This window comes from Patagioenas fasciata, chromosome 28 (assembly GCF_037038585.1).
Source record: "Patagioenas fasciata isolate bPatFas1 chromosome 28, bPatFas1.hap1, whole genome shotgun sequence".
Lineage (NCBI taxonomy): Eukaryota > Metazoa > Chordata > Aves > Columbiformes > Columbidae > Patagioenas > Patagioenas fasciata.
This window is the reverse complement of record NC_092547.1, coordinates 5,929,344-5,955,607: the sequence shown is the minus strand read 5'-3', so window position 1 is coordinate 5,955,607 and position 26,264 is coordinate 5,929,344. Positions and strand designations below refer to the sequence as shown.

The 26,264-nt window shown below is 59.4% G+C and overlaps 3 protein-coding genes and 1 long non-coding RNA gene across 4 annotated transcripts; 3 read left to right on the top strand and 1 right to left on the bottom strand.

Moving 5' to 3' along the window:
- Window positions 1–1,140: 1,140 nt before the first annotated feature.
- On the top strand, window positions 1,141–8,187 carry LOC136113756 (keratin, type II cytoskeletal 71-like). Its single transcript, XM_065858970.2, has 9 exons — window positions 1,141–1,748; window positions 2,877–3,091; window positions 4,093–4,153; window positions 4,376–4,471; window positions 5,128–5,292; window positions 5,703–5,828; window positions 6,362–6,582; window positions 6,967–6,995; window positions 7,111–8,187. Exons 1-9 carry the CDS (start codon window positions 1,173–1,175, stop codon window positions 7,497–7,499), a joined length of 1,878 nt encoding a protein of 625 aa, XP_065715042.1. The 5' UTR covers window positions 1,141–1,172; the 3' UTR covers window positions 7,500–8,187.
- Window positions 8,188–11,329: 3,142 nt separating this feature from the next.
- Window positions 11,330–16,396, top strand: LOC136113749 (keratin, type II cytoskeletal cochleal-like). The gene is made up of 9 exons (XM_065858960.2): window positions 11,330–12,046; window positions 12,781–13,001; window positions 13,339–13,399; window positions 13,533–13,628; window positions 13,739–13,903; window positions 14,017–14,142; window positions 14,441–14,661; window positions 14,780–14,814; window positions 15,005–16,396. The coding sequence occupies exons 1-9, from the start codon at window positions 11,360–11,362 to the stop codon at window positions 15,472–15,474; spliced, it is 2,082 nt and encodes a 693-aa protein (XP_065715032.1). The 5' UTR covers window positions 11,330–11,359; the 3' UTR covers window positions 15,475–16,396.
- Window positions 15,529–23,105, bottom strand: LOC139825768 (uncharacterized). The gene is made up of 3 exons (XR_011735972.1): window positions 22,877–23,105; window positions 21,185–21,270; window positions 15,529–15,621 (listed from the first exon to the last, which is right to left on the bottom strand). It is a non-coding gene; the product is annotated as an uncharacterized lncRNA (long non-coding RNA).
- Window positions 19,516–26,231, top strand: LOC136113754 (keratin, type II cytoskeletal cochleal-like). Its single transcript, XM_065858968.2, has 9 exons — window positions 19,516–20,244; window positions 20,816–21,030; window positions 22,587–22,647; window positions 22,963–23,058; window positions 23,356–23,520; window positions 23,974–24,099; window positions 24,512–24,732; window positions 25,060–25,094; window positions 25,276–26,231. The coding sequence occupies exons 1-9, from the start codon at window positions 19,660–19,662 to the stop codon at window positions 25,572–25,574; spliced, it is 1,803 nt and encodes a 600-aa protein (XP_065715040.1). The 5' UTR covers window positions 19,516–19,659; the 3' UTR covers window positions 25,575–26,231.
- The last annotated feature ends 33 nt before the right edge of the window (window positions 26,232–26,264 follow it).

Genomic DNA, 26,264 nt, shown 5'->3' with positions numbered 1-26,264 from the left:
CAAGCTCTTTCGGGTTTGCAGCGGCAGGGACTGGGAATCCTCCCAGAACCTGCTCATTTCGCCCCAGCAAAGATGCAAAGGATTCCGAGGGCAAACCGCGCCATCGCCCGCGATTCTGTGATCAGACCCCTTTGTTAAGGCAAAAAAGGGACCTTATTTGTTTCCAAGCAAATTCAAAAATCTTTTTAAGAATTTTAATTAAGACGGTAGGCACCTTCTCATTAGCAGATATTACGAGAATAATTTAATTTCGAATAGGTGTGTCGCAGGAACGGGAGGAAAAGCGCACGGCAGCTGGCGCTTCTCAACCTGTTTGTGACACTGCGCTGCATCCCCCGCTGTCGCCCGCGTGAACGCGCCGGTCACATCCCAGACACCAAACACCGTTATCGCCGTCCCCGGGCGCGGAACTCAGCAAAGAAACCATCGGCAGCAAAGCTGTCCCAAAAACGCCTTAACTTAGATTCTCGGGGCGCGCGAAGCCTGCGCCTCGACCCACGTGCGTGAACCCCGATCAGCCAGAGCGGCCCCCGCGGCGCCGGCTCACACCCCGCGGTACGGAAACCAGCGACCCGTCCCGGCAAACGCGGCTGCAACCGAACCGCCACCGTCATACCCCGGAGAGGAAGAGACGAGTGCTCATGAGGACGCTCCCGACGCCGTCAGCGCCGTGTCCCGGCGGATCCGCCTCCCGCCGGCCAGCGGTCATTGCTCAAGCGCCGGCCCCGAGCCCCTGGAAGAGGCGGCATCGCCGCGACATTTTCGCGGGAGGTCCTGAAACATAATTAAACGCTGTGGTGAAACCGAACCGTAAACAAGCCATGAATAAAAACCCCTTGAATTATTTTGCTAAACTATAATTACACAATAAGGAAGCAGATTAATTAAGTAAAATATAAGTCCTGAAACTGAAGCTTGCAAGCAAAGCAGTTTATTTTAATTTCCACATTATTTCGTATGAGATACAAGTGTTTGCTGTGGGTTTAGAATGTTGGAAGCCATTCCTTGCTGCCAGGCAGGCCAAACCCAGGGATAAATTAAATTTTTGCATCTCAGGCACCTCCTGCAATGTATATAAGGAGCAGCGCTGCGCCTCAGAGCAGCCACAGGAGCTCTGCTCTCCCTCCCCGCTCCTCTCGCTCCTCCGCTTCGCCGCCGCCGCGCAACCCGCCATGAGTCGGCAGTGCTACACGTCCAGCTCCCTGCTGGGCCGGCGCGGCTTCTCCTCGGCGTCCGCCGTCTGCGGGCTCGGCAGGGCCGGCAGCAGCTCGGCCTCCGTGTGCCAGCCCGTGGGCCGGCGCTGCGGCATCGGCGGCTTCAGCAGCCGCAGCGTCTGCGACCTGGGCCGGGGCCAGCGGATTTCCTTCGGCGGGAGCTGCCGCAGTGGGGTCGGCGTCTACGGCGGAGCCGGCGTGGGACGTTGCGGCGTCACTTACGGCGGCGGCCGCTTCGGCGTGGGCACGGTCGTGGGCTTTGGTAACTGCGGAAGCTACGGGGGCCTGGGCAGCTACAGAGGTCTCGGGGACGGCGTGGCCATCGGAGGGTACGGCGGCGGCATCGGCGGCGGCATCGGCAGCGGCATCAGCGTCAGCGGAGGGCGGTCGGAAGGGATTCGGGGGGTCAGCATCCACCCCGAGCTCCTGAAGCCCCTGTGCGTGGGGGTGGACCCCGAGGAGTGCCAAGTGCGGACCCACGAGAAGGAGCAGATCAAGAACCTCAACAACCAGTTCGCCTGCTTCATCGACAAGGTGAGACCCGCGGCCCCGCGCCGGCGTCCGGCCCGGCCCCGGCGCTGCGTTGTCTCTAGGACAGCGCCGGCGCTGCTCCCGCCGGCTCCTCTGTCTTGGGGTGGGCTCTGGGGGCCCCCGGAGCTCCAGACCCGGAGACTTCGGATCCGCCCGGTGTCTGAGCTTTTGGTGCTCGCCAGTCTGCTCAAGAGCTAAATCAGGAGCGGCTGCAGGGATGCAGAGAAGGGACGGACACACGGACGTGTGAAAAGGCAAAGTAGGAACTTGTATTCAACGTATAATGTGACATGGCCACCAGCCCTCTCTGAACTCCGAAGGACTCCGGCATGTTTAAAACAGCTCGTGTGCTTCAGCAAAGAGATGTTACAGTGTGTTTGTCTAGTCAGAATGAGACAGAGAGATTCAACCTCTTTGTCCCTCTGCGCTGTCAATGAAACGATCCAGGGATCTCCTGAACAGACGATCCAGTGATCTCCTGAACAGACCTTACTTATCCCTGTTATCTTAGCTGGGCCTCAGGGTCGTCATTGCTCTCTAGAGACGGATTAGTCTAGGAAATGGTTTTCAAACAGCAGAGGAACCTTTGCTCTGTCTGATCTTGGTTTTCTTTGTGAGCTGTTGTGCAGCTGGAAAAACCAAACCCAGGTCAGAGCAGCCACTCCGCTTCCTCCTGTTTGGAAAATGACTTATTCATGATCCATAAAGGTTCTCAAGTACTGGAGAGCTCTTTAATCTAGAAGTGAAAGGCATGATAAATACCCGTGGTTAGACTCTAGATCAGACACATTCAAATGAGATCCTGGATGGAGCTTTCAGTGCCGCAAACGCCTCATTATTGTAATTAGCTGAGCGAAGCAGGCAGCGGATCCTGCACCAGCGAGCTGGTGGGATGGGGTGGCGCTGGGCTGAACCGCGCTTGGGCCCAACAGCCGATGGGCCTCGGCACAGAGCAAACGCACGGCGACGCGGTTGGTCCCGGGTAGGACCGGGCTCAGCGCAGAGGAGCTGCCGAGAAAGCAGCACCTACCCAGGTGCGAACTCTGCTCTTGTTCTTCCTTTCAGCGGAGGAGCCGAGGTGCCCGGGACGAGGGGGGTGTTGAGTGACTCTGGCGTCTCTTGCCTCCCCAGGTGCGGCTGCTGGAGCAGCAGAACAAGGTGCTGACCACCAAGTGGGAGCTGCTGCAGCAGTACGTGCTGCCGGCCTCGCGGCGGAACCTGGAGCCCGTGTTCGAGAACTTCATCTGCAACCTGCGCAAGCAGCTGGAGTGCGTGCTGGGCGAGCGCGAGCGGCTGGAGAACGAGGAGCGCTGCCTCCGCGACCTGGTGCAGGAGTTCAAGTGCAAGTAAGTGGGACGCGGGGAGAAGCCGCAGACTGGGTTCCAGTCCTGGGGTCCCAGTGCTGTGGCTCAGGCGCCGGGGAGGGACTGGGAGGGCTCTCCAGCCTCCGTGTTTCTGTAGGAACAGGGACCAGGAACCACGTTTCCTCTCCCGAGTGCTCCCCACACCACCCTGGTTTGCCACATCGCACCTCCCATCTTTGCTGCCCCGAACCCCATCCCCGCTGCCGCCCACTCCCACAAAACCCGCAGCCTATTTGTCTCCAGCCCACGCTTTACCCACATCGCCTCCCCTGGGGCTCATTCTCTTCCCAGAGGGAAGGTGGGAATGGTTTTCCTTAGTCTGAGCTGCAGATACTCCTTAACAGATCCCCGCGTGCTCAGCTGAGCCACGGACGAGGGTACTGGGTTGGCGGTACAGGGCACAGGATGACAGAGCCATCCCTTCTGCAGAGCTCCTGCAGTCGAGCAGCTCAGGTGTTGTTTCACCACCCAGGTCAGACTCACAGAACCATATTGTGAAAGTTCTTCCAGGTCCCAATTAGCTCGGTCATTACGCACTGACTTTCCTGCCCATTGCACCCGCGAGTTTCAGAGGTTGCTCAAGCTCCTGACCTCCCCTGGGGCACTTTGGCCACGGTTTCCCCATAAACACTCAGCAGAGTCCTGGATGCTGCAGAAAAACACGAGGCGAGGCAGCAGAGCTGGGAAAAGCAAACACGTCCTGCAGCCGGGCACAGGGCTCGGCCTTGCTGGTGGTTTGGCCCAATTCACCGCCGTCTCGCTCACCGATACTGGTGTGGACGGGTTGAAACAGCCGAACAAGCCCAGCGGGGAGGAATGAGAGAGAAAATAAATGTGAGAGCAGAATGAGAGCAAAAATGAAAAGGGAGGTACAAGGAGAAGAGAGAGAGGTGTTGATCACGCTGCTCGTGTCGGGCGCCAGCTGCTCGGGCGCTGGGACGGACCCGCGGGGCTCAGCATCCCACCCCAATCCTTCCTCTCAGGTACGAAGATGAGATCAACAAGCGCACGGCCGCGGAGAACGAGTTCGTGGTGCTCAAGAAGGTGAGTCCGGCGAGCGAAACCGCGGAAACGGGGCGTCCTGGCACCGCCACCCTGCCCGAGCGCTGGGCGGGGAGCCCCAGAACAGGGGCGACACAATGAGCTGGGAGAGCATAAGCGCATCCAACACCAACCCAGAGGCCTCTCCCGAAGGGACAGAGAACGCGGGCTGTACCGCGGTCCCCGTTCTCTGCCCCTTCTCACGGAGCCGCGCTGTGTCCGCAGGACGTGGACTGTCTGTACCTGACCAAGGAGGAGCTGGAGGTTCGCGTGGGGCTCCTGCGGCAGCAGCTCGAGTTCCTCAAGTGCATCTACGCCGAGGTAGGAGCTCCTCAAACCGCGCCCCAAAAATCTGCCTCTCTTTGTATTCCTTTGATAGCAACGCCACTGCACACACGTTAGGAAGGCGACGGGCGCTATCCCATTGCCTGGCTGCAGAGAGGACGAGGAGCGTTCTCTTCTTCTGCAGGAAAAACCCCTCAAACTCTGATCCAAACCGTCCCTGGGAGCCCCTGAAACATCTCACTCTTCAAAACCTCAATATTTTAACGCTCCACTCTGTGAGCTACACCGGTCAAAATATTTTGGTGAAAGTAGCACTTCTGTCTAAAACACAGCAAGTTTTACCAAAACGACCCAGGGGACCCGCGGCACTTGCACCTTTTCCAGCCCAGCACCTCCCAGGCCGGAGGCGCCGGGGCCCGGAGCTGCCGCCCCGCGGGATTCCCAGCCCAGAAACTGCTGACGCGGCCAGAAACGCCGAGTTCCAGCATTCCCCGCCCTCCCTTAGGGGACTGTGCAGCAGCCCCGTGCTGTGTGCCCCACGGGTCCAGCGCCTGCTCGTGCTGGAGCCCGGTCACCGCCGGGGAGCCCCTGGGGTGCTGGGGGGAGAACCCACCCCGACCCCCCGCCTTCTCGAGGGGCTCAAGCAGCCTCGTGGTGGGGGGACGGGGCCTGACACGCGGTGGCTCTTGCAGGAGAGAGCGCAGCTGGATTGCCAGCTGTGCGACACCTCGGTCATCGTGCAAATGGACAACAGCCGCGACCTGGACATGGAGGGCATCATCAAGAGCGTCGAGTGCTGCTACGAGGAGATCGCCCAGAAGAGCAAGGCTGAAGTGGAGGCTTTCTACCAGACCAGGGTGAGTACTGGCAGCGCCCGCACAGGCACCAGGGAGAGCCCCTGGCCAACAGAACCCTGAGGACCATTTCTATTCTCAATGATGCAACTTACAACCCACCCCACAGCACACAGGCACCATAGGTTGCTAGAGAAAGTCACGCCAAAATAACCCAAACAACCCAAACCCACTTAAAACTGTGTTTAAGCATTTTCAGTAAAACCAAACTCACAGCGCTGGTTCAGAGGGGTCCCCTGCGCACACCAGAACACCGTCCCCTTCCCAAAGGGCAGGTGCTCGGGACCCACCTGGGTCTGTCGCCTTGTCTGGGCTGAGGTGACCTCTGGGTGTTTCCCGGGAGCCCCGGTGTCACCACGGGCCCTGGAAGGGACGATTTGGGCGCGTTAACGTCATCGTCTCCCCCACGACAGCTGGAGGAGCTCCACAGCAGCCGGGGCAAGTTCTGCGACGACCTGAGGAACAACCAGAGTGAGATAGCCGAGCTGAACCGGATGATCCAGAAGCTGCAGTGCGAGTCAGACAACGTGAAGAAGCAGGTAGGACCAAGGGCCTCATGCTGCGTGGAGCCTCTGGGGCCTCATCCTCACCACTCACAGCTGCAAAGAACCCCACCCCAGCTTAATCATAGAATAATTGAATCCTTTTGGGTGGAAAAGACCTTTAAGATCATTGAGTCCACCTGTTAACATCACACTGTCAAGTCACCTCTAAACCTCATCTACATGGAATCGTAGAATAGCTCGGGTTGGAAGGGACCTTCGAAGGTCACCCAGTGCAACCCGTGCCGTGAGCAGGGACGCCCCTGTCTGTGTTTGCAGCTTCTCAGCTGCTGTGATACCCAAAGATTTCTCTCGCTAGCAAGCAGGGGCCAGTTGCTCTGTAGACCAAACAGCACTTGCCGTCTGCTTCCCACCGGGGTGCAGCCACCGGGTCCCTCCCCTCATCCCCACCCGGCTGGGCCATCCTGAGCGCAGCCCAAGCCCAGCTCAGGAACAAGCGGGTCTACGAGCGAGCCCAGGGAGCCGTCCCCGTGTCCCGCTGACCGCCCTCTCGCCCGTCGCGCCCGCAGATCGCGGCTCTGCAGACGGCCATCTGCGACGCGGAGCAGCGCGGCGACTGCGCGCTCAAGGACGCCCGGCAGAAGCTGATCGACCTGCAGACCGCGCTGCAGCAGGCCAAGGACAAGATGGCCTGTCTGCTGCGCGACTACCAGGAGCTGCTCAACGTCAAGCTGGCCCTGGACATCGAGATCGCCACGTACCGCACGCTGCTGGAGGGAGAGGAGAGCAGGTGGGAGCAGCCGCTGCGCCGCACGCCCACCGCGGGGAAATCCTGCGAGCAGAGAAACTGCGGGTGAAAGCAGGTCCAGGGGTGCAGAGGGGAGCAGCACCTCTTGTTTTCCTCCCTATGGCTGCAAAAGGGAGCATCACCCCTTTTTTCTCCCCATGGGTGCAGAGGGTGGGATATAAAGACATCAATGGGATATTAAGACATCGATGGGATATTAAGACACTGATGGGATACGAAGCCAATCTGGCCCAGCACCCGCCACCTGGGTGCACGGAGCAGCTGATGGACCCGCAGGGCTCCCAGTGTCTGGCAGCACTTCTATTTGCGTGTGTATTTGGGCAAAACTTCCCTAAATCCATCCTTCTGATTTGCTTTTCTCAACAGGATATGTACCGGCAACCCCGTGAGCGTAGGTAAGGAACGCCGCATTCCCTTCATTTCCTTACGAGTCTTTTAAGCTCATAAGTGTCCTTATAAGCTGGGTTTCAGCTGCTTTGGGAATGACCGAGCCTGTTCTTCCTCCCGCAGCTGTGGTGAGCGGCGGCGGCACCGTCGGCGAGTGCCGATCCCTGTCCGGACTGGGCGGCAAATGCACCATCAAGACCGGGGCGGCCGGCGCGGGTTTGGGGGTGGTCTCCTCCTTCGGCGGCGCCGGCTTTAGCACCCGCAGCGTGGATTGCCTCCCCAGGGTGGGCGCCGGCTTCGGGGCGAGGAGCGCGGTGAGCTGCGTGGGCCGGGAGGTGATCTCGGGCGCCGAGGGGGTGCAGTGCGCGCCGGGGGTGGCCACGCTGGGCAACGTGGTGTGCGCCGGCGTGGAGCAGTGCAGCCCGGGGACCGTCATCATCCCCGGCGCCGGGGTGTGCAGCACGGGCAGCAGGTTCGGCACAGCCGTGCGCGTGGTCAGAACAACCCGGTAGAGCCGAGGGGCGGCGACGCCTCCCCTTTTAAAACAATCAGCATTTCTGCAATAAGAAAAACCAGTATTCCCCTTCCTTCTGAGAGCTCTAGGGATCACACAACCATGCCCACGCGATTCGGCTGCTCGCTCTGCCGAAAACTCTTTGCATGACCAGAACCCACCTTCTCCCGCACGTCCCTTTTGGGGACCCCCCCACGCTGTGAGCGGGCGAGATCCCCGTTCTGGACAGCCCGGACCCGTCCCCGCAGCCCCCGCGCTCCTGCCCCGCTCCGCCTGGCCCTGCCCAGCCGGGATTCGCCTTCCCGAGCGCAGCTATTGCAAAAGGATGAATGCTTGGTCATCCCGACTTCAGAAAGAGAAACCACATTTTAATTGTCTGGGACGGAGCTCAGCTATTATTTAACTTCTTTAATGACACCAGAAAATCCAATTTTTCCTGTTTACGAGAGGGTTGGTAATGCTCATGTAAATCGGCCCAAGTTGCTACACAAGGTTTGGTAGAGCAGATTTAATTACACACCGACGAGCACCTTATATTTCTGTAGTTAAATGCATGCGTTGTTTTTCCTGTGTGTGTACCAGATAGACGGATTTAACGCTTCTAATGTGTAAGTGAGCAGAGTCGATTACGCTTCGCTTACTCCAGACTTGCAGCTGTGCCTTCAATAAACTACACGCATAATTCAGGCTTTGCTCCGCGGGTTTTATTTCCCTGGCTGATATCACAAAGTGCGGATGTTTCCCCAGCGCGAACGTTCGCATGGGCGGGGTGGGCAGCTCGCAAGAAGTGGAGCTTTAAACAAAGCTTTTGGAGCCTCTGCCTGCTCCCCGTCCCGACACACCTTTGCATACATACATACATACATACATACATACATGCATACATGCATACCTTGATCGCAGCGGAGACGAGCGCGGTCCCAGGGAGTCTGGACGTGGGGTAAATGGGGATGGTCAACCACTCATGGGATGCGTCCCTCGCTCGGCATCTCTGCAGGCAGAACAGCAGCACAGGGGCAGCCAGGGCCCGTGGTTGAGGAAATCGGTGAGAACCAGCGCAGGTGGTAACAACGAACCAGGAACAGAGCCCCACATCCACCCCCGAAACTCCAGACTCATTGTAAAAGAGCAGCAGAAAACCGCGCTGTGCTAACACGCAGCACCGGGGCCTCTCGTCCTCAAACGCCCAGCGTTCCCTAAAACCCAGGAACTTACAGAAAAGCAGAGGCTGGGCCTGCACGTCCGCCCCACGCAGCCCCCGCAGGGGGGAAACCTCTCCCCTCATTTGAGGAGACCCGAATTTGGTGAAATCAGGTTGTCCCCTCCTTTTTCTCTGCAAGGGGCCCAGGTTTCCAAGGGACAATGACCCACTGCAAGGTCCCTATCATGTGGCTGGGAAGGGCTTGTCAAGGTGGCACCACCACAGCTGGATGTGCAGCTGGGTGCACATCTGGATGCACATCTGGTTGCCAGGAACACCAGCTGGTGTTCCAAAAGCCAAAAGTCCCTGAGACAACTCCGCTCTGAATTGCCCTTCGGAGAAACGGCTCCGTCCTCACCCTGTCTGGGAGCAGCATGAGCTCACGATCCCACGAAATGTCCATGAGGACCAGGTGCTGTAATTTATTATTATTAATTATTAATCCTTGGCCTTCGTGGGCTGCCCTGCTGACTCACGGCTTGTCCGCCCCAAGCTCTGGGTGGCTGCAGGACGCGTCCATCCGTCCCGCCGGGCTCCGTCTGTCCACGCCAGCGTGCCGTGCTTTTCTGGTGGAAAACAGGATGCGTTATTGGATGCGATCAGCAGGGAGCAGATCGTTAATAACGTTCAATAGCTGACGTGCCGTAGCAACGCTGCCCGGGCTGGCGGTGAAGGCTGTGAAGGCAAAACCCACCCACCTCAAGAGGATGTTTTCGAACGGGTTATCTTCATCTCTTCTGTCTCAATGCTACGACTGCGACTCCAGCTCGTTTGTATGCAAATCAGGAGCAGAAACACCCAAACGAGAAGCTCCCAGAGCCCCAACAGCTCATAATTTATGGTGATCAGTTTCCTGCAAAGCCAAACCTGCCCCAAGCCCCGGGGACCAAAGCCGCCCGGCAGCTCCGGGAGAAACCTTTGATCATCCTGCCCTTCTCAGCCCCACTGTTGCCAAACCCGCGTTTGCTTCAGGACTTTCATGTAGACCGGGCTATTTTGGAGAGGAGAAAAGGCCAGCATCATGTTTTTTGGGGCAGTTTGGGGGCCAAATCCTGCTCGGTGTCACTGCGGACGTGCCCTTTGGTGGAGGGACAGAATCAGCAGAGCTGATCCAACCCGACAGACGCCAAATCCACGCGTGCCTCTGGGTGCGGAGCACACCAACCTCAGCTCCCCCACCGACAAACGGCCCGGTAACGGTGGTGGTTCCGGCCTCGGCGCCGCTCGCGCCGCGTGCACCGGGCTGGGGAACCAGCGTGCGCGGCCGCAAAGGCCGATCCCTCTCTCTTTTGGCAGCCCCACCTTTAATCCCATTATGTGTTCAGCTCGAATGTGTGATGGAACCCGTTTGTCAGCTTCAGGACAATCCGCCTTTGCTGGGGTCAGGAAGGCATGAAGACAACCTCGTTCTCCCATCGCGCCCGCGCTTTGAATTCTATGCAAATAATCGGGGCAGGAGACGTTCATGAATTTCCAGTGACATCTGGGCGGATTCAGACCAACATTCGCCAAAGAGAAGCAGGACGACCGGTCCCAACCCAGAATTCCGCACCGCATGGCGAACCCCATTGAGTGACCCAGCTCTCCGGGTCCGCGCTTGCCTGGCAGCACTTTTTCCAGGGATAATCAGATATTTGGTCTTTTGTAGAACACAAAGCATCGGTTTCGTTTTTTTGCAGAGGTGGGGTCTCGGCTCACACTCCGTGGTTCTGCAGCGCCGGGGCACGCGAGTGCGCTCTGACGGGCGTGCGGGTCCTGTCCTGCACACGCGTTTGAGCTCCAGCACGCGCACGGCGCAGCACCAAAAACGCTCCCACACCAGCAATGAAAGGCGCCAACCATCCCAGTTCCACAAAGCCAAAAACGCCACCACACCCCATCCAATCTGCTCTTTCTTCTTTTTCCCCAGGAGCTCCAGGAAGTAGAATAAGGACAATTTGTGGGAGGACTTTTCAAGCTGGTTGAATCTTTGCCTTTTGAGCAGCAAGGTTCAAAGGTCTTTGAGAGAAACGGCAGCTGTACAGAGCTGGAAACTCAGGATTATTACATCCCGATGGTGACGTGCAAATAACACCACTCCCAGACTTCCAGAAAGTCTGCTTCTCTCATTGAAATGCTTTTTGGATTCAGATGAAATTGTGCTGATCTCACCATTAATTGGCTGGAGCCCCGTGAAACGTTTTGTTCAGATTGAGCCGTTTTGTTCCCACTCAGGTGAACCGGGGCCTCTCGCCTGAGCCCTGCACTGAGCGGCCACACCTCACCGGCAGCGCAGCGCCAGCCGGGTGCTAGGTCTCTTTTTCCCACCTTTTAAGATGTGTTTTCTTTTGCTTCGCAGCAAGGTAATAAAATATCACAGCTCAGCGGGCACACGGAGGCTTTGCACTAAGCTGAGCCGAAAATCGGGGAGTTAGGTAACTCTTCTGGCTGAGCAGATCGGCCCAGCCCGGGGGCGCGTTCGGGCGCGATCGGCGGTTAACGAGCCGCGAGCAGACAGCCGGCCGCCCCGCACGTCAAAACCATGAAGGCAGCGGGTTGATCGCTGGACTTCCACGCAACCAAGCCCAGATCCGCGGGGCATAAAAGGGGCAGCGCGCTCCCTCCAGCAGAGCCGCGCTCCCCATCGCGGCTGCCCAGCGGTGCCGGGTCCTGCCGCCATGAGCCGGCAAACGTTCAGCGTGAGAGCGGGAGGGGGAGGCCGGTCCTACAGCGCGGCCTCCGCCGTCCTTCCCAGCGGCACCAGGGCCGGATTCAGCTCCGTGTCGGTGGCGCGAGCGGGAGGAGGTGGAGGTGGCTTTGGGAGGCTCATCGGAGGCGGTGGTGGAGGTGGGGGATGTGGCTTTGGCAGCAGGAGCCTCTACAACCTTGGCGGTAGCAAGAGGATCTCCATCGGTGTTGGGAGCAGCTACCGAGCTGCTTTTGGGAGCGGAGCTGGCGGTGGTTCTGGCCTGGGAGGTGGCGGTGGCTACGGACTCGGTGCTGGAGCTCTTGGTCTCGGTGGTGGCGGAGCTCTTGGTCTTGGTGGTGGTGGAGCTCTTGGGCTCGGTGGTGGCGGATTTGGTGCTGGTGGAGGTGCCGGTGGGCTTGGCTTTGGCAGTGGAGGGTTTGGCTTTGGCGGGGCAGGGGCGCCAGGAGGGTTCGGCGTGGGGCTGGGGGGCGGCAGGAACCCCGCGGGGTTTGGCGCCGTCCCCCTCGGAGCCGGGACAATCCAAGAAGTGACCGTCAACCAGAGTTTGCTGGCACCACTGAACCTGGAGATAGACCCGAACATCCACCAGGTGCGGAAAGACGAGAGGGAGCAAATCAAGACCCTCAACAACAAGTTCGCCTCTTTCATTGACAAGGTGAGACTCCGCCAAGCGCCGTGGGACCGAGGTGGGAGCGGGACAGTCCTGCAGCTCCAACAGTGCAGCTCCAGACACCTACAGACTAGCGCGTGTTTCTTACCTGCACGTGCTCAGGAAAGTAACCAAAAAGAACATTCTGCTCAACAGGTACAAGGCAGAAAACCAGACTAGAACCTGGTAAAAGGGGATCAGATCCAGGCTTTGTGCCTGAGAAATGAGATATTTTAGCTCAAATGGAGTAAGCCAGCCCGAGCTGCGGGGAATCACAGCAGACCTGTTAGTCCCAATTGCTTTACTGCCTGCGAACTAAAGTCCTTTTCATGTTGCCTCAACTTAAGTCCTTCCTTGGCTTTTACCTGGGTGAGTATCTGGTGTATACGAGCACAAGGAAAGGCAATTAAGCCCTTGTCTTTCAACCTGTAGTACTCAGATCTTGGCCTTAATGAAGGAAGATTAATATCACAAAGAAAGAAAACCTGAAGGATGTTAAAGAAAGGAAGCGATCAAAGAGCCGAACTCACCTTTTCTAATGATGGCTCGTTAGCGTGCTAAATTAAATCGGCTCTAAAAGAGAACCATCCGCTGAGGGCAGAGTGGGTCGGCTCAGGCAGCCCTGGATAATCCGGGGGATCCTCACAGCTGGATTCACTCCTGCTCTGGGGTTCCCTTGCTCTGTGCTGCACATTGGTCCCAGTCGCCAATGACCAACCCTCGCGCCTCCCACCGCTCAGGTTCGCTTCCTGGAGCAGCAGAACAAGGTGCTGGAGACCAAATGGACCCTCCTGCAAGACCAGGGGCAGAAGAACAACTCGGGCAAGAGCAGCCTGGAGCCGCTGTTCGAGGCGTACGTCGGCAACCTGCGGCGGCAGCTCGGCAACCTGCTCAGCGAGAGGGGCCGCATGGACGGGGAGCTCAAGAACATGCAGGACCTGGTCGAGGACTTCAAGAACAAGTGAGCGCCCGCTGGCAGCACGGCCGGGCACCCGGGCGAAACGGGGCGCAAACGGTTCGGTTCAGCCTTAGGCGGTAGGATTAAGCTCGATTAGTCACAAATTGTGATGATCCTTGCAAAGGAAAAGCATCTAAAGCAGCTTCACCCTCCTTGTTCCACCCGCGCTCTGTGCGCGTCATTTCAGCCCTTTGGGGAACGGAATTCTCGCAGATTTGAGCGGGCGGTGCTGAGGTTGATTTGGAACGGCTGTACCCAGCCCAGATAACCTCACGGTCCTACTCGCACAACTTTCCGCTTACCAAGGTCCGGCCCAGCGCGTTTGTCCTTTTCCCTGCAGATACGAGGAGGAAATCAACCGCCGCACCGCAGCGGAGAACGAGTTCGTGGTGCTGAAGAAGGTGGGTGAGACGAAGCGTGATGGACGTCAAGCGCACGGCGACCGCGGCTGCTCCAGCGCCAGGCTGGGCCGGTTCTTGGCCGAGCCCAAGAGGCCCCAGGTTCTGCAGGTGTCCCCGCGTTGCTCTTTTCCAGGACGTGGACGCCGCGTACATGAGCAAGGTGGAGCTGGAGGCCAAGGTGGATGCGCTGACCGACGAGCTCAGCTTCCTGCGAGCCCTCTATGACGCGGTACGGACGCCGTCCTCCCGCTCCTGCCCTGTCCTCGCCCCCGGACAGTGACCGTCCCCACCCCATTGGAAAGGTGAGTGCAGCCCCGGGTGCCGTGTGCCTCCCCGCAGGAGCTGGCTCAGCTCAGCGCGCAGGTGTCCGACACGGCCGTCGTTCTGTCCATGGACAACAACCGCAACTTGGACCTCAGCAGCATCATCGCCGAGGTCAAAGCGCAGTACGAGGACATCGCCAACCGCAGCCGCGCCGAGGCCGAGGCCTGGTACCAAACCAAGGTGAACAGACCCAGAGGTGTCACAAACAGCAGTAAACGTCCCCAGAAATGCACCCGAGTCACGTCTTGTCCGCCCGGCCGCCTCGGAGGGCTCACTGCTCCCTGTGCCCGCAGTTCGAGGAGCTGCAGGCCACGGCCGGGAAGCACGGGGACGACCTGCGCAACACCAAGGGGGAGATCTCGGAGCTCAATCGGCTGATCCAAAGGATCCGCTCGGAGATCGAGAACACCAGGAACCAGGTAGGAACGGCCCAAGGAGCCGGCGGAGCCCCCTTCCCTGGCTCCTTCCACTGCAGCCCTGCCTTGCTGGTCGTGCTGCTTTAGCAGCCACAGAGCACCATGTACCTCACTAAACACCGAATTCCCTCCTGCAAAGGGCACCACACTGCAACATGTACTAAATAATTCTTTCCACTCCAGAAATTTCAGCTGTGGGTGAACGACCTCAGTCACCACGCTCTTCATTAACACCCCGAGCAGAACCATTCTCTTACCCCAAAAGCGAAGCAGCACTCAGGCTCCCCATCCCTTCTTGCAGTGCGCCACCCTGCAGACGGCCATCGGGGACGCCGAGGAGCGCGGGGAGCTGGCGCTCAAGGACGCCAAGGCCAAGCTGGCCGAGCTGGAGGACGCGCTGCAGAAGGCCAAGGCTGACATGGCCCGGCAGCTGCGCGAGTACCAGGAGCTCATGAACGTCAAGCTGGCCCTGGACATCGAGATCGCGACCTACAGGAAGCTGCTGGAGGGCGAGGAGAGCAGGTGGGGGCAAGACCCACGCAGGAGTAACAGCGATCATCACCTTGTCGCTGCCAGCAGCTGGTTCCCTGCCCCCCTCCTTCATTTTGCTCCAACCTCTGCATTTTCTGCCCCCCGACAGGCTGAGCGGCGAGGGACTCAACCCCATCAGCTACTGTAAGTACCCCGGTGCTGGTCTTGCTTTGGGCTGCGAGCAACCTCAGGAAAAGGGAGGTTTTGCCCAATATGAGATGTTCTGAGCCCTCCACCAGCACCGGTGGCTTCCACAGGGGACACAAGCTGGGTGCAAGATCCTGACCATGGTGACGGACCACGATGTCAACCCTCTGATTCCTTTTTCTTGCAGCTGTCATCAGCTCCAGCTCCAGCGTGGCTGGCGGAGCTGGCTTAGGAGGAGGATTTGGTGGACTGAGCCTAAGCGGAGGAGGTGGTGGAAGCAGCTTCAGCCTTGGAGGAGGCGGCGGAAGCGGTTTTGGTCTCGGAGGAGGTGGTGGAAGCGGTTTTGGTCTCGGAGGAGGTGGTGGAAGCGGCTTTGGTCTCGGAGGAGGTGGTGGAGGCTACGGCTTTGGAAGCGGAGCTGGACTGGGACTCGGGGCCGGCGGGGGCCTGGGCGGGGGGTCCGGAGGGGGCAGCGCTCTCGGCACCGCGAGTGCTCTCGGCTACGGAGGCGGCAGCGGCCTGAGCACCAGCGGGGGGAATTTCAGCTCCGGAAGCGCAAAAGGCAGCAACCCGGGCGTGAAGATCGTCTCCAAAACCTCCTCCAGCAAAAAGAGCATCAAAAGCCAAAGCCTGAAGAACGCGGCACCGCCCGAGTAAAAGCGAGAGCAGACCCTCCCCAGACCCACCGCCCCGCGCCCCTCCCGCACCCACCTCGCCCCCGGCTCCTCGACCGCACGTCTCCAGCGTCGCATCACCGCTCCGGAAAAGCAGCGCAACACGTGGCAGCCGCATCTCCCGCAGCACCTGAAACGGGATTAGAGAGAAAACACGCGCCTCAGGGATTTTCTGAACGGGGAATTGATCTTTGATTTTCATTTTCGTTTGTGTGCTCTGGGCGAGGCTGAGCAGCGTTTGTCACCATTGTCACCGATCACAGAGGCTGAGCAGCGTTTGTCACCATTGTCACTGATCACACAGAGGCTGAGCAGTGTCTGTCACCGTCGGCACCGATCACACCGCAGCACAGACGCAACAGCTCGGGTTTTAGTTCAGTTCTGGCCCACGGAAGCCCAGGGATGCCCGGAACTCGCGCCAGCTCCTGCGCCGCGTGGTGCCCTGAGCTCGCTCCGTCGAGCTGCGCAGCTCGTCTGGATCAGAAACGTGGTTGCTTTTCTCCCGGGGGGTCGCTGAGAGACCCCGGGCAGTGCTTTGTGAGCGTGAGGCCCCTCCTGGAAACAACCACCCCTCACCACGGGGGAGCAGCGTCCGCCACGGAACACCCGCCCTTCCCACTCGCGTTCTAGAGCGTGAATTCTAAATATCGGCTGGGGAGAGGGTCCAAGGCGGGTGTGCGCGGCTGTGGGGCGTGCGCGGCTGAGCGGGTTTGCCGTCCGGGTCCACCGAGGGTTCCTACAATGGTTGAAAAACACCAAAATCAGCCAACAGCCCAAGTGTTGCTGCCTCCCGCGTCTATTTCTGGGAAAGCACCATCAAGAGATAAAACCACCGCTTTTTGTACTTCAGCGACAGCGATGCGACGCTGTGTTTCCCTTCCTCTCTCTTTTTGGAACGTGTCTAATAAAACCAGATTGTAATTATTTGTCCCTCCATCTTTTTATTCTAAAACAGAACGAGTAGCACAAACTATTCCCAACCATCAGCAGCAGGAGCAGAGCTCCCGGAGCCCCCAAGCACCAGAACATGGAGCAGCAGAGCTCCCGGAGCCCCCAAGCACCAGAACATGGAGCAGCAGAGCTCCCGGAGCCCCCAAGCACCAGAACATGGAGCAGCAGAGCTCCCGGAGCCCCCAAGCACCAGAACGTGGAGCAGCAGAGCTCCCGGAGCCCCCAAGCACCAGAACGTGGAGCAGCAGAGCTCCCGGAGCCCCCAAGCACCAGAACGTGGAGCAGCAGAGCTCCCGGAGCCCCGTGCACCAGAATGCAGACCAGCAGAGCTCCTGGAGCCCCCGTGCCCCAGAACATGGAGCAGCAGAGCTCCCGGAGCCCCCGTGCACTGGAACGTGGAGCAGCAGAGCTCCCGTCCCCCCGTGCACCAGAATGCAGACCAGCAGAGCTCCTGGAGCCCCTGTGCCCCAGAATGTGGAGCAGCAGAGCTCCCGGAGCCCCGTGCACCAGAACGTGGAGCAGCAGAGCTCCTGGAGGCCCCAAATCGAAGGAACCGCAGCCAGAAGGACCAAAACCAGGGCCAAAGCCCGACTGCTCGGTCCCTGTCCGGGGGAGGCCACAGACAGAGGGGCCAAAGATCAGTGAAGGTTTCAAATGGGCTCTGAGCCACCTCCATGTCTGTGCTCACCGCTGTGAATTACAGAGCTCAGCTGTGAGGAGCTGAGTTAACGCAGCTAACGAGTTAACGCAGCTGACGACGATCTAACCTCAACTAACCTGAAACCTCCGGGATTTTTTTCCTCCAGCCTGTGCTGAAAATAAATAAAAAATAAACCAACATGTTGCCCGGCCCCGCTCCCCCTCCCTTTGCAGCCCCAGCGACACCCTCATCCTGCCCCCGAATCACCGTCCCCCCCTCCATGGGGACACAGGCGTCCCCCCGCGACCCCCGGCAGCTCCGGGGCCCCGAGCGACACAAGGAAACCGCCCGGGACCAGAGACGCTGCTGAATTTCCCTTGTTTTGGTGCCTAAACCATCACTCGCTTTACTCCTCCAAACCCTTTGTAATACTCCACTTAATTACTGTTGTCTGCAGCAACAGGCCTTCCTAGAAGAGCTGGGCAGGTAATGAGCACCTCCAACACGAATCCTTTCTTCGCTTTAATTAAACGCTTGCAGCTCCGGCTCCCAGGTGTGACTTTGCATAGTTCTTTGGAAGGTAGGGGCAGGAGCCAGCGCCCCGGCGCCAATTTGCATCTGCAGCTCAGGAACGCAGAGCTCCCCCCTGCTCTGTGCGTCAGAGAACCCAGTGATCTCCAATACACCCCACCCCACGGGGCTGTGTTGGGGGTACCTGCCCCTGTGTCAGAGATCTGATTGATTTCGGATACCACATCACCCCCTAGGGCTGTGTTGGGGGTACCTGTCCCCGTGTCAGAGATCCGATGGATTTAGGATACCACACCACCCCACGGGGCTGTGCCGGGGGTACCTGTCCCCGTGTCGCCCCGGCGCGGGCTCGCTGGCTGTGGTGTGGGTTTTCCTGCTGAACTCCGCGTTTCCAGCGCCGGGAGGTTCCCGGTCTCCACTGCTGAGGTGAGAGCACCCCCTTGAGCACCCCCTGCTACCGCCCTTCCAGAAGAGACAAGAACGGCGCTTTGGCAGGAGTGCGCAGGGATGGGCTCCCAGGCTCGGCCGCAGCGCCGCGGGCGCCGGTGACTCAGGCGCTGGCACCGGGCAGCGATGGCACTGCCGCGGGGGCCGATGGCTGAGAGCGCTGCCTCCTGCTGATTGCAACCAGAAAAAGGAAAAACAACAAAAAAAGCAACACCAAACAACAAAAAACTGCCCCCTTGCGCTCAGGCTCTTTCAGGTTCCCAGACAGCGAGCGGCAGCTGGAAACGCATCAACAGGAACAAGCCCCGGGACGCCGCAGATCCCCTTGAGCCGCTCGATCTGGATCGAGCTCTGCCGCTTATTGCTCACGGAGCTGATTTGGGGAACCGTTTGACTCGGTTCCTCACCCCGCGCTGCAGCCTCAGCTGAGCCAGGGGGGCAGAAACCTGCAGGCTTGGGGCGGGAGGGAGGGGATTTGCTCTTGTAACCTGTGTCCGGTCCCATGGACACGGGGGACACGGGGGACACGGGGGACACGGGGGACACGGGGGACATGGTCCCCAGCCCTCCCACCTCCACACCTGAAGCACAAACCCCCTCGGTGGGAGCTCCTGGGCGAGGGTTCGCCCGAGATTAAAGGGAAAAGGCCATTTCAGAATAAACCCCCGACGGAAGGATCTCAGTGGGTGAAGGGGAGGGAGGGAGCTGCAAGAAACCGGGTGCATTCCCCTCCACGGGATAGCTCGGAACAGCAATGACGTGGAAACTGCTGCTGAAACACGGGGGGGCAGAAAAAAGGGCTAAAAATCCCACTTCACAGGCAGCCTTTGAACCCTGAGCTGACAGGAGATTCAAACCAACAATCACTTCAAGCACCTCTTTAATAAATCTTTTATAAGTCTCGCAGAACTATTCAATGTGATCTGGAGTTATTTAGGAAAAGGGGTTTACTTGCTGCCTTTGGAAGCCGCGTTACCTAACTGCTCCGTTTCCCTGCAATGAGACAGGATTTTGGGAAGACCGCAGACGAGCGCCGCTCAGCTCGTCTCCGCATGCCCACCATCGCTCAGGTCCCTTTTCCAGAGAAATCAATCACGGGAGCGGCGCTGAGAAGCGAAAGCGCCCTCGGCCCCGCTGGAAAGCCCCTGCTGGTGCTGCCCCCTTGCCACGTGTGAAACCCCAACGCTCCCCTTGCAGAGCTGGGGCGCAGGGGACGTTGCTCAAGCGGCGGCTGCTGGGGTCCTGGGGATCGTGTTGGGTCCTGTCCCGGCGCCCTGGCCGGTTCGCCTCTGGTTCGGTGACTCAGAGCGGCTGCCGGGGCAGCTCCCGCGCTCCGTTACTTCCCTGCCTGCAAACAATGCATTTTTCGGCGCGGCGCCGCAGCCGCGGTGTGTTTGACAAGGCAAGTCGCTGCAAGGCACGTCAAGTTCTGAACCCCCGTGCCAAGTTTTCCAAGCAGATAAAAGAGGAGGCTCCCAAGCTCTCCCATCACAGGGGTTTCTGGCTCCCTTGCCCTCTGCTCTTTTCCTGCCACGCAGCTTTTCCGCAGCAGCCTTTTGTGTTTTCTCCCTTCTCCTGCTCTCTGCCGAACGAGCCGCCATGAGCCGGGTCTCTTTCAGATCATCCACCGGAGGGGGTGTGAGGGGCTTCAGCTCGGGGTCTGCTATCGTCGGAGGTGGTGGTGGCAGCAGGAGCAGTTTTAGCTCCGTCTCTGTCTCCAGAGTTGGAGGAGGAAGAGCTGGAGGAGGAGCAGGTTTCGGAGCCGGCGCTGGCTTCGGCAGCAGAAGTCTCTATAACCTAGGTGGAAGCAAAAGAATTTCCTTCGGCTCGGTCGGCGGAGGTCTGCGGAGCGGAGCCGGTGCTGGATACGGCTTCGGTGGAGGAGCCGGCTTTGCTCTTGGCTATGGTGGTGGAGCAGGCGCTGGTTTTGGCTTAGGAGGAGCTGGTGGTGGTGGCGGCTACGGGCTGGGCAGTGGATTTGGGCTGGGAGGTCCCGGATTTGGTGGCCGAGGTGGCCCCGGGTTCCCCGTCTGCCCGCCTGGGGGCATCCAAGAAGTGACCGTCAACCAGAGCCTGCTGGCGCCTCTCAAGCTGGACATCGACCCCGAAATCCAGAAGGTGCGAACGCAGGAGCGGGAGCAGATCAAGACCCTCAACAACAAATTCGCCTCTTTCATCGACAAGGTGAGAGTTTGATCCTTAGCATCACGCCCTGCGTGGCATCGGTTGCCTCGGGGAGAAACAAGAGGAAGAAACTTCCTTTGGATTTCGGGGCTTGCCCGAACCGATCCGGGCACACAGCGAGGGCTTGGCCGAAACGCACAACTGGCTGGCGCTGCCCCTTCGCACGGAGGAGGCTTCAGGGCTTCGTTTTCCCGAGGCAGTAAATCCCCCTCCTCCCTGTGAGAAACACCCCGGGGCTGGGCGGATTTACTGGCCGTAAAACGGCAAAGCTCTACACAACTCAATGGGACAACACCAGTTTAAACCAGTAAGGTGGGCTGAGCATCGGCTGTGGGAGAAACACCCAGAGCTGCAAACACAGATGTCCGGCCTGCGTAACAGCTCTTGAAAATAATCCCTCTAAACATCTTAGATGCTTTCGATACTTTCTAGAACCTGGTGCCCTAAATTAGGCAGATCTTAATGATTCCCCCAAACTGTCCCAGCGTCTCCCGCCCTTTGCTTTCCGTGGTGACCGGTTGCACCTTTCCCGCGCGGCGCCTGAGCGCGTCTGCCTCTCCTTTCTCCCCAGGTGCGCTTTTTGGAGCAGCAGAACAAGGTGCTGGAGACCAAGTGGACCCTCCTGCAGGAGCAGGGTCACACCGTCACCAAGAAGTCCCTGGAGCCCCTTTTCGAGTCCTACATCAACAACATGCGCCGGCAGCTCGACAGCCTCATGGGCGAGCGGAGCCGGCTGGACACCGAGCTCAGGAACATGCAGGACATGGTGGAAGACTTTAAGAACAAGTAAGAAACCGCGCTCCGTAGTAGAAATGATCAAAACCCGTGGAAATCGGGGCAGGCGGCTCACGCTCGCTGGCGCACGCCCCGCGTTTGCACCGGGCTCCTCTGCCAGTTTGCAGCACCAGGGTGTGAGAGTAAAGCCTGGTCTCAGAATTACCTTGGGGGCAGGATCAGTGTTCGGCACAGAACTCACGGTGTCCCCGAGGTCACAGTCTGGTCCCTTGAGCCTCCCAAATAACACACCTGGGGACAGAAAAAGGTGTCACTCGGGAGCCTAACAGACGCACAAAAGGGAATGAGACACATGATAAAGCGCCAGCTCCAAAACCCCCATTTCTGTCTTTGCAAAGGCAACCGCAGCCTTTCGAGAGCCCGGGCGGCCACGCTCGGCTCCGGCTCTGGGCAGGGGAAACTCCCTGGGGAGGGGACGGGTCCCCGGCAGCGGGGGCGGCCGCGTTGTTCCCAGCACGTCACGCAGCGTCTGCCACCTCTAAGGGACATCCAGGTGGTTTTCCAGGTGTGGCGTTTCGCCTGCAGCTGCCGCAGCCTGGCGAGAACAATCTCGCCCTGATTCAACCAGATCTGGCCAAGTCCCACTTGAGAAAACGCCCTGCGGCGCCGACCTGTACTCAAACGTCACCGTTTAGTGTGTGAAGAGACAGATTGTTTTGGCAGGGACGGGGAGACAGGGCTTGGAGCAGACGGGGGGGACGGACACGGCTTCTGGCGCGTTGTGCTTGGGTGCACTTCGGGTCTAGATACGGATTATAGGCTCTGAGAACTACTGATCAGGCCAAAACTGACAAATGATGCCGCTGGGTTTTGGAGCTACGGGCTGGGATAGAGAACGGCTCTTACTCCAAGTCCAGAGCTGGTTCCCAGTCCAGAGCTCGCGTTTCCTCCCGTGTCCGCTCGCGGCTGTGGCTGCGGGGATGATGCTGGCAACGTGAGCTGGGGGACTGGCACGAACCTGCCTGGAAAAGCCAGGGCTTTGCCTCAAGAGCCTGCACGTCCCGTCTCCTTTCTAGCTGAGCCCTGCCCTGATTATCTGATGAGAGGATATTGCTCAGAGCCACAAAAACTTCCACAGAAGTCTTGAGGCATCGTGATCTGCTCTTGCGCAACCACGGCTAAAGAATCACAGATTTTCTTTAGATTAAATGCTGCAGCGGGTTATTCAGAGCCATTAGAATCATGAGAATATCAAACATCAAATTGTTACGTTATGATACGTTAGCAGACGCAGCTTTGTTGAAAGCCCTTTGCATCACTTGGTGCTGGGCGAAGGCGACCGGGCATTCCCGCTCCTGCTCCCACTGGCGCGGGCCCTGATCCGCACACGCTCACCTACGAGCTCCACTCTAAGGGCGAGGATCCAAACCTTTCCTCTTAGCTGGGAGTCCTGCGGGTTCAGACCGAGGAGCTGTGCGCTCTGCGTCTGCTCGGCCGGTGAGCGGGTGGGAGTACGGATACACCCGTGAGCCACAAGCACTGATGTGGGAGCGAGCGGCTCCATCTCTGCTCTCCACCCAAACCCTCTCGCTCTGTTATCCAAACAGGTATGAAGATGAGATCAACCGGCGCACTGGCGCAGAGAACGAGTTCGTGGTGCTCAAGAAGGTGAGTTATGGGGTGGGCAGTGGGGTCTCCGAGGCACCAACAGCAAAAGCCTCCACGGAGCTGCCCTGGTTTCTGAAGAAAGCGCCTGCAGCTACAAACCCTTTGGCCTCGTGTGACTCAGTTTAACTCCCAGGTCACACCCCTGGTCCCGCTCACAGGAAATGTCCAATATTGAAATAATAAAGCCTTGATCACAACAATATAAAAACAAGCCTACGGAGTGACCCACCTGGACGCAGAGAGACGGTCCCGCTGGCGTCCCCTGTCCCTCCAGCTCGCGGCTTCACCAGAAGTCTTTGGTTCTCTGCTCCTTAGGATGTGGACGGCGCTTACATGAACAAGGTGGAGCTGCAGGCCAAGGCAGACGGGCTGGTGGACGAGATCAACTTCCTGCGCGCTCTCTACGAGGCGGTAAGCGGAGACGGGGCCGGCCGCGCTCCCCAGGGCTCCGGCCACCGCGCTCCCCGGGGCTCCGGCCACCGCGCTCCCCAGGGCTCCGGCCACCGCGCTCCGTGCTGTGAGCGGTCATGGAGAGCAGGGTCATCACCGTCTGGAAACTGTAACACAGGCATCAGATAGAAAAGGGGAAATAGAGCAGGGAAAATGCAAGAAGAGCGTTGGGCAGAGGGGGCTCCCCAGCCGCCCCCGTGTGCGCAGGTTCTGCTCCAGATCCCTGAGCACTAACTGCATCCATTGCACCTCCTGCAGGAACTATCCCAGATGCAACAGCAGGTGTCCGACACCTCGGTGGTGCTGTCCATGGACAACAACCGCAGCCTGGACCTCAACAGCATCATCGCGGAGGTGAAGGCGCAGTACGAGGACATCGCCAACCGCAGCCGCGCCGAGGCCGAGGCCTGGTACCAGACCAAGGTGGGTGACGAGGCGCAGAGCCGGGCCCCAGCAGCTGCCGGGAAGGTTCCAGCATCGCCAACGGATGAATTCACCTTTCTGCACGTGTTGCAATCCCGTTCAGACCCCCACTGCGAGCCTGGGGACCCCTGCGCTGGGCCAGCCTCAGAGTCCTTGCAGTGGAACCAAGAGAAGGGCGCTTTAACGTCTTAAGCCTGGGCTCACAAAGAGCCACCGGCAGATCTGGCCTTAGACACAGAGAGCTTCCTCTCCTTCCAGGTCCCTAAGAGCGGGTGACAACCCAGAGGTGCTCTGTGCAATCCAGTCTTAGCATGTACCGATAACTGAGGGCAAACGCTGCCATTCCATGGGCAGGTTGCCCAGAGGAACTTTGTCCCCCACCCCTTAAGCTGCGCTTTGTGCCCAAGTCCCCTGCGCTGGCCTCACCGCGCTCTCCTCCCTCCCGCACTCCAGTACGAGGAGCTGCAGGTCTCTGCGGGCCGGCACGGCGACGACCTGCGGAACACCAAGATCGAGATCTCGGAGATCAACCGCATGGTCCAGAGGCTGCGCAACGAGATCGAGAGCGTGAAGAAACAGGTAGGAGGGGGACGCTCCCGCAGAGCAGCTGCCGGGCGGCGGGAGGTGACGGTGGCCAGAAAGAGCCAGGTCCTGGCACAGGAGGACGCGGCCACCTCGTCTCTGCCCACCAGAGAAGGTCCTTCCGGGCAGGGATGCGCTGTGAGAGCCGCTTTCTTGCTGGGGAAGCAAGTTGCGAGCTACTAAGCTGCCCCGAAAAGGTGTGGAGCAAAGCGGAGACATGCAGAGGTCTCTCCTTTTCGTGGGGGACAGGATTATGTCACCCACCCTACGACACCTTCTTAATGGCCCATCGTGACCTCTCGGTGCAATCCCAGGAGCCACCAGCCAGTACCTGCAATCCCAGAGCGATACTCAGGGAAGAGTTTTGGGTGGCCAAAGTGAAACGACAACCCATTTTCCTTGCTTTTAGTGTGCAAACCTGCAAGCGGCCATCGCGGAGGCCGAGGAGCGCGGGGAGCTGGCGCTCAAGGACGCCAAGGCCAAGCTGGCCGAGCTGGAGGACGCGCTGCAGAAGGCCAAGGCCGACCTGGCCCGGCAGCTGCGCGAGTACCAGGAGCTCATGAACGTCAAGCTGGCCCTGGACATCGAGATCGCGACCTACAGGAAGCTGCTGGAGGGCGAGGAGAGCAGGTGGGGACGAGGACACGGGCCCTGGGCGCTGCTCCGCGGAGCCGGGGGCGTCTCCTGGGGCGCGAACAGCAGCTCAGCCCCGCGGCTGCAGCACCGAGCGATGGAAAACGAGGGTAGAGAAAGGGAGTTTTATAGGCAAAGATCAGTTTCTCCAGTTCCTGGCACCTGATGCAGATAAAAGCGAGCGTTTTTATCTGTGATACAGACAGAGCCCAGCTGAGGCCAGTCCCTACTGATGGCCACAGAGGCCCAACCAGGTGCTCCAGTGGCTAAGGTTAGATCTCGGCTGTACTTTGGCGTTACTCTTACGTTCCCCTTTCCCTACAGGCTCGCTGGAGAGGGAGTCGGAGCCGTGAGCGTCTGTAAGTATCTCCCCGATTCCACCCCTGCTCGCTCCCCCTCACCGCAGGGGTGATGGCGCAGGCCATGGAGCAATTCGGGTTGGAAAGGACCTTTTTGAGGCCATTTAGCCCAACCCGCTGCCAGGAGGTCCCCTCACCTGGGGCAGCTCTGGGACCTGACGCGGGTGTCGTGTCCCTGCAGCCGTGGTCAGCACCTCCAGCGGGATGGGCTACGGCAGCGGCGGCGGCTCCCTGGGCATGGGCGGTGGTGGCGGCTACAGCGGCGGCGGCTACAGCAGCGGTGGCTACAGCAGCGGCGGCTACAGCATCAGCAGCAGCGGCGGCGGCTTCGGCGGCGGGAGCGGAGGCTTCGGCGGGGCGCTCGGCTATGGCGGCGGCAGCAGCTTCAGCTCCGGGAGCAGCCGAGGCGTGGGCTCCAGCGCGGGCGGCAGCGTCAGGATCGTTTCCAAGACCACCACCAGCAAAAAGACCGTCAGATAAGGACGGCGAGCACGGGGCCGCCCGCGCGGACGACGACGACGCGGCCTCCCTCCTTCCGAAAGCAAGTGCTGCCCTACGAATCAACGGTGTAAATAGCTGCGCTAGACCCTCTCTCCTCCTCCGGCCGTCTCCCTCCGCCTCCGGGGCAGGGGAGGACGAGCAGGACCCCGTCGTGATTGTCCGGAGCACCTCTGGCCAAAGCAGAGGTTGCAGCAGGTCGCCGGCAGGGTTTGGAAGCCGCCTGGACCCCGCGCTGGCCCTTTTCCAGCACAGTCCTTGTCCTTTAAAGCCACGTGGATGCGCTTTGCTGAGGGAAACAGCGGCGCTTGGCCACGGTCCTGTGTCATTCGTCCTAAAACCAGGGTGATGGCCTCGTGAAACCACAGGCCCAGGTCCCCAGTAAGGAAAAAAGCTCCACGATGCTCTAAAAGCCTCTGCCTGCAACCTGTGTTACAACCTTCGCATCTCCTGCCTGCAAGTCAAGATTTCTCCCAGCCCCTTCTGTTTGCTCGGGCACCCGCGGGAACGGTTACCGCTTTCTGTGCGCATCAATCGCCACCTTGATCTCTAAATCCCCGTCCTCGTGGCTACAGCCTCCTCGCCTCCCGGCCCACCGCACTGTACGGTCCAATAAAGAGCATTTCTCATTTTTAAAAATCTGCTGCTTCTTCGGCTTTTCCTCTCCGCTGC

Bases quoted from the DNA above. Each gene is read 5' to 3' on its own strand.
- LOC136113754 (XM_065858968.2), top strand. From the start codon at position 19,660: ATGAGCCGGGTCTCTTTCAGATCATCCACCGGAGGGGGTGTGAGGGGC. The intron at 20,245-20,815 runs GTGAGAGTTTGA...CTTTCTCCCCAG, and splicing joins TCGCCTCTTTCATCGACAAG to GTGCGCTTTTTGGAGCAGCA. The intron at 25,095-25,275 runs GTAAGTATCTCC...GTGTCCCTGCAG, and splicing joins AGTCGGAGCCGTGAGCGTCT to CCGTGGTCAGCACCTCCAGC.
- LOC136113749 (XM_065858960.2), top strand. From the start codon at position 11,360: ATGAGCCGGCAAACGTTCAGCGTGAGAGCGGGAGGGGGAGGCCGGTCC. The intron at 13,904-14,016 runs GTGAACAGACCC...CTGTGCCCGCAG, and splicing joins AGGCCTGGTACCAAACCAAG to TTCGAGGAGCTGCAGGCCAC. The intron at 14,815-15,004 runs GTAAGTACCCCG...TTTTTCTTGCAG, and splicing joins ACTCAACCCCATCAGCTACT to CTGTCATCAGCTCCAGCTCC.
- LOC136113756 (XM_065858970.2), top strand. From the start codon at position 1,173: ATGAGTCGGCAGTGCTACACGTCCAGCTCCCTGCTGGGCCGGCGCGGC. The intron at 1,749-2,876 runs GTGAGACCCGCG...TTGCCTCCCCAG, and splicing joins TCGCCTGCTTCATCGACAAG to GTGCGGCTGCTGGAGCAGCA. The intron at 4,154-4,375 runs GTGAGTCCGGCG...CTGTGTCCGCAG, and splicing joins AGTTCGTGGTGCTCAAGAAG to GACGTGGACTGTCTGTACCT.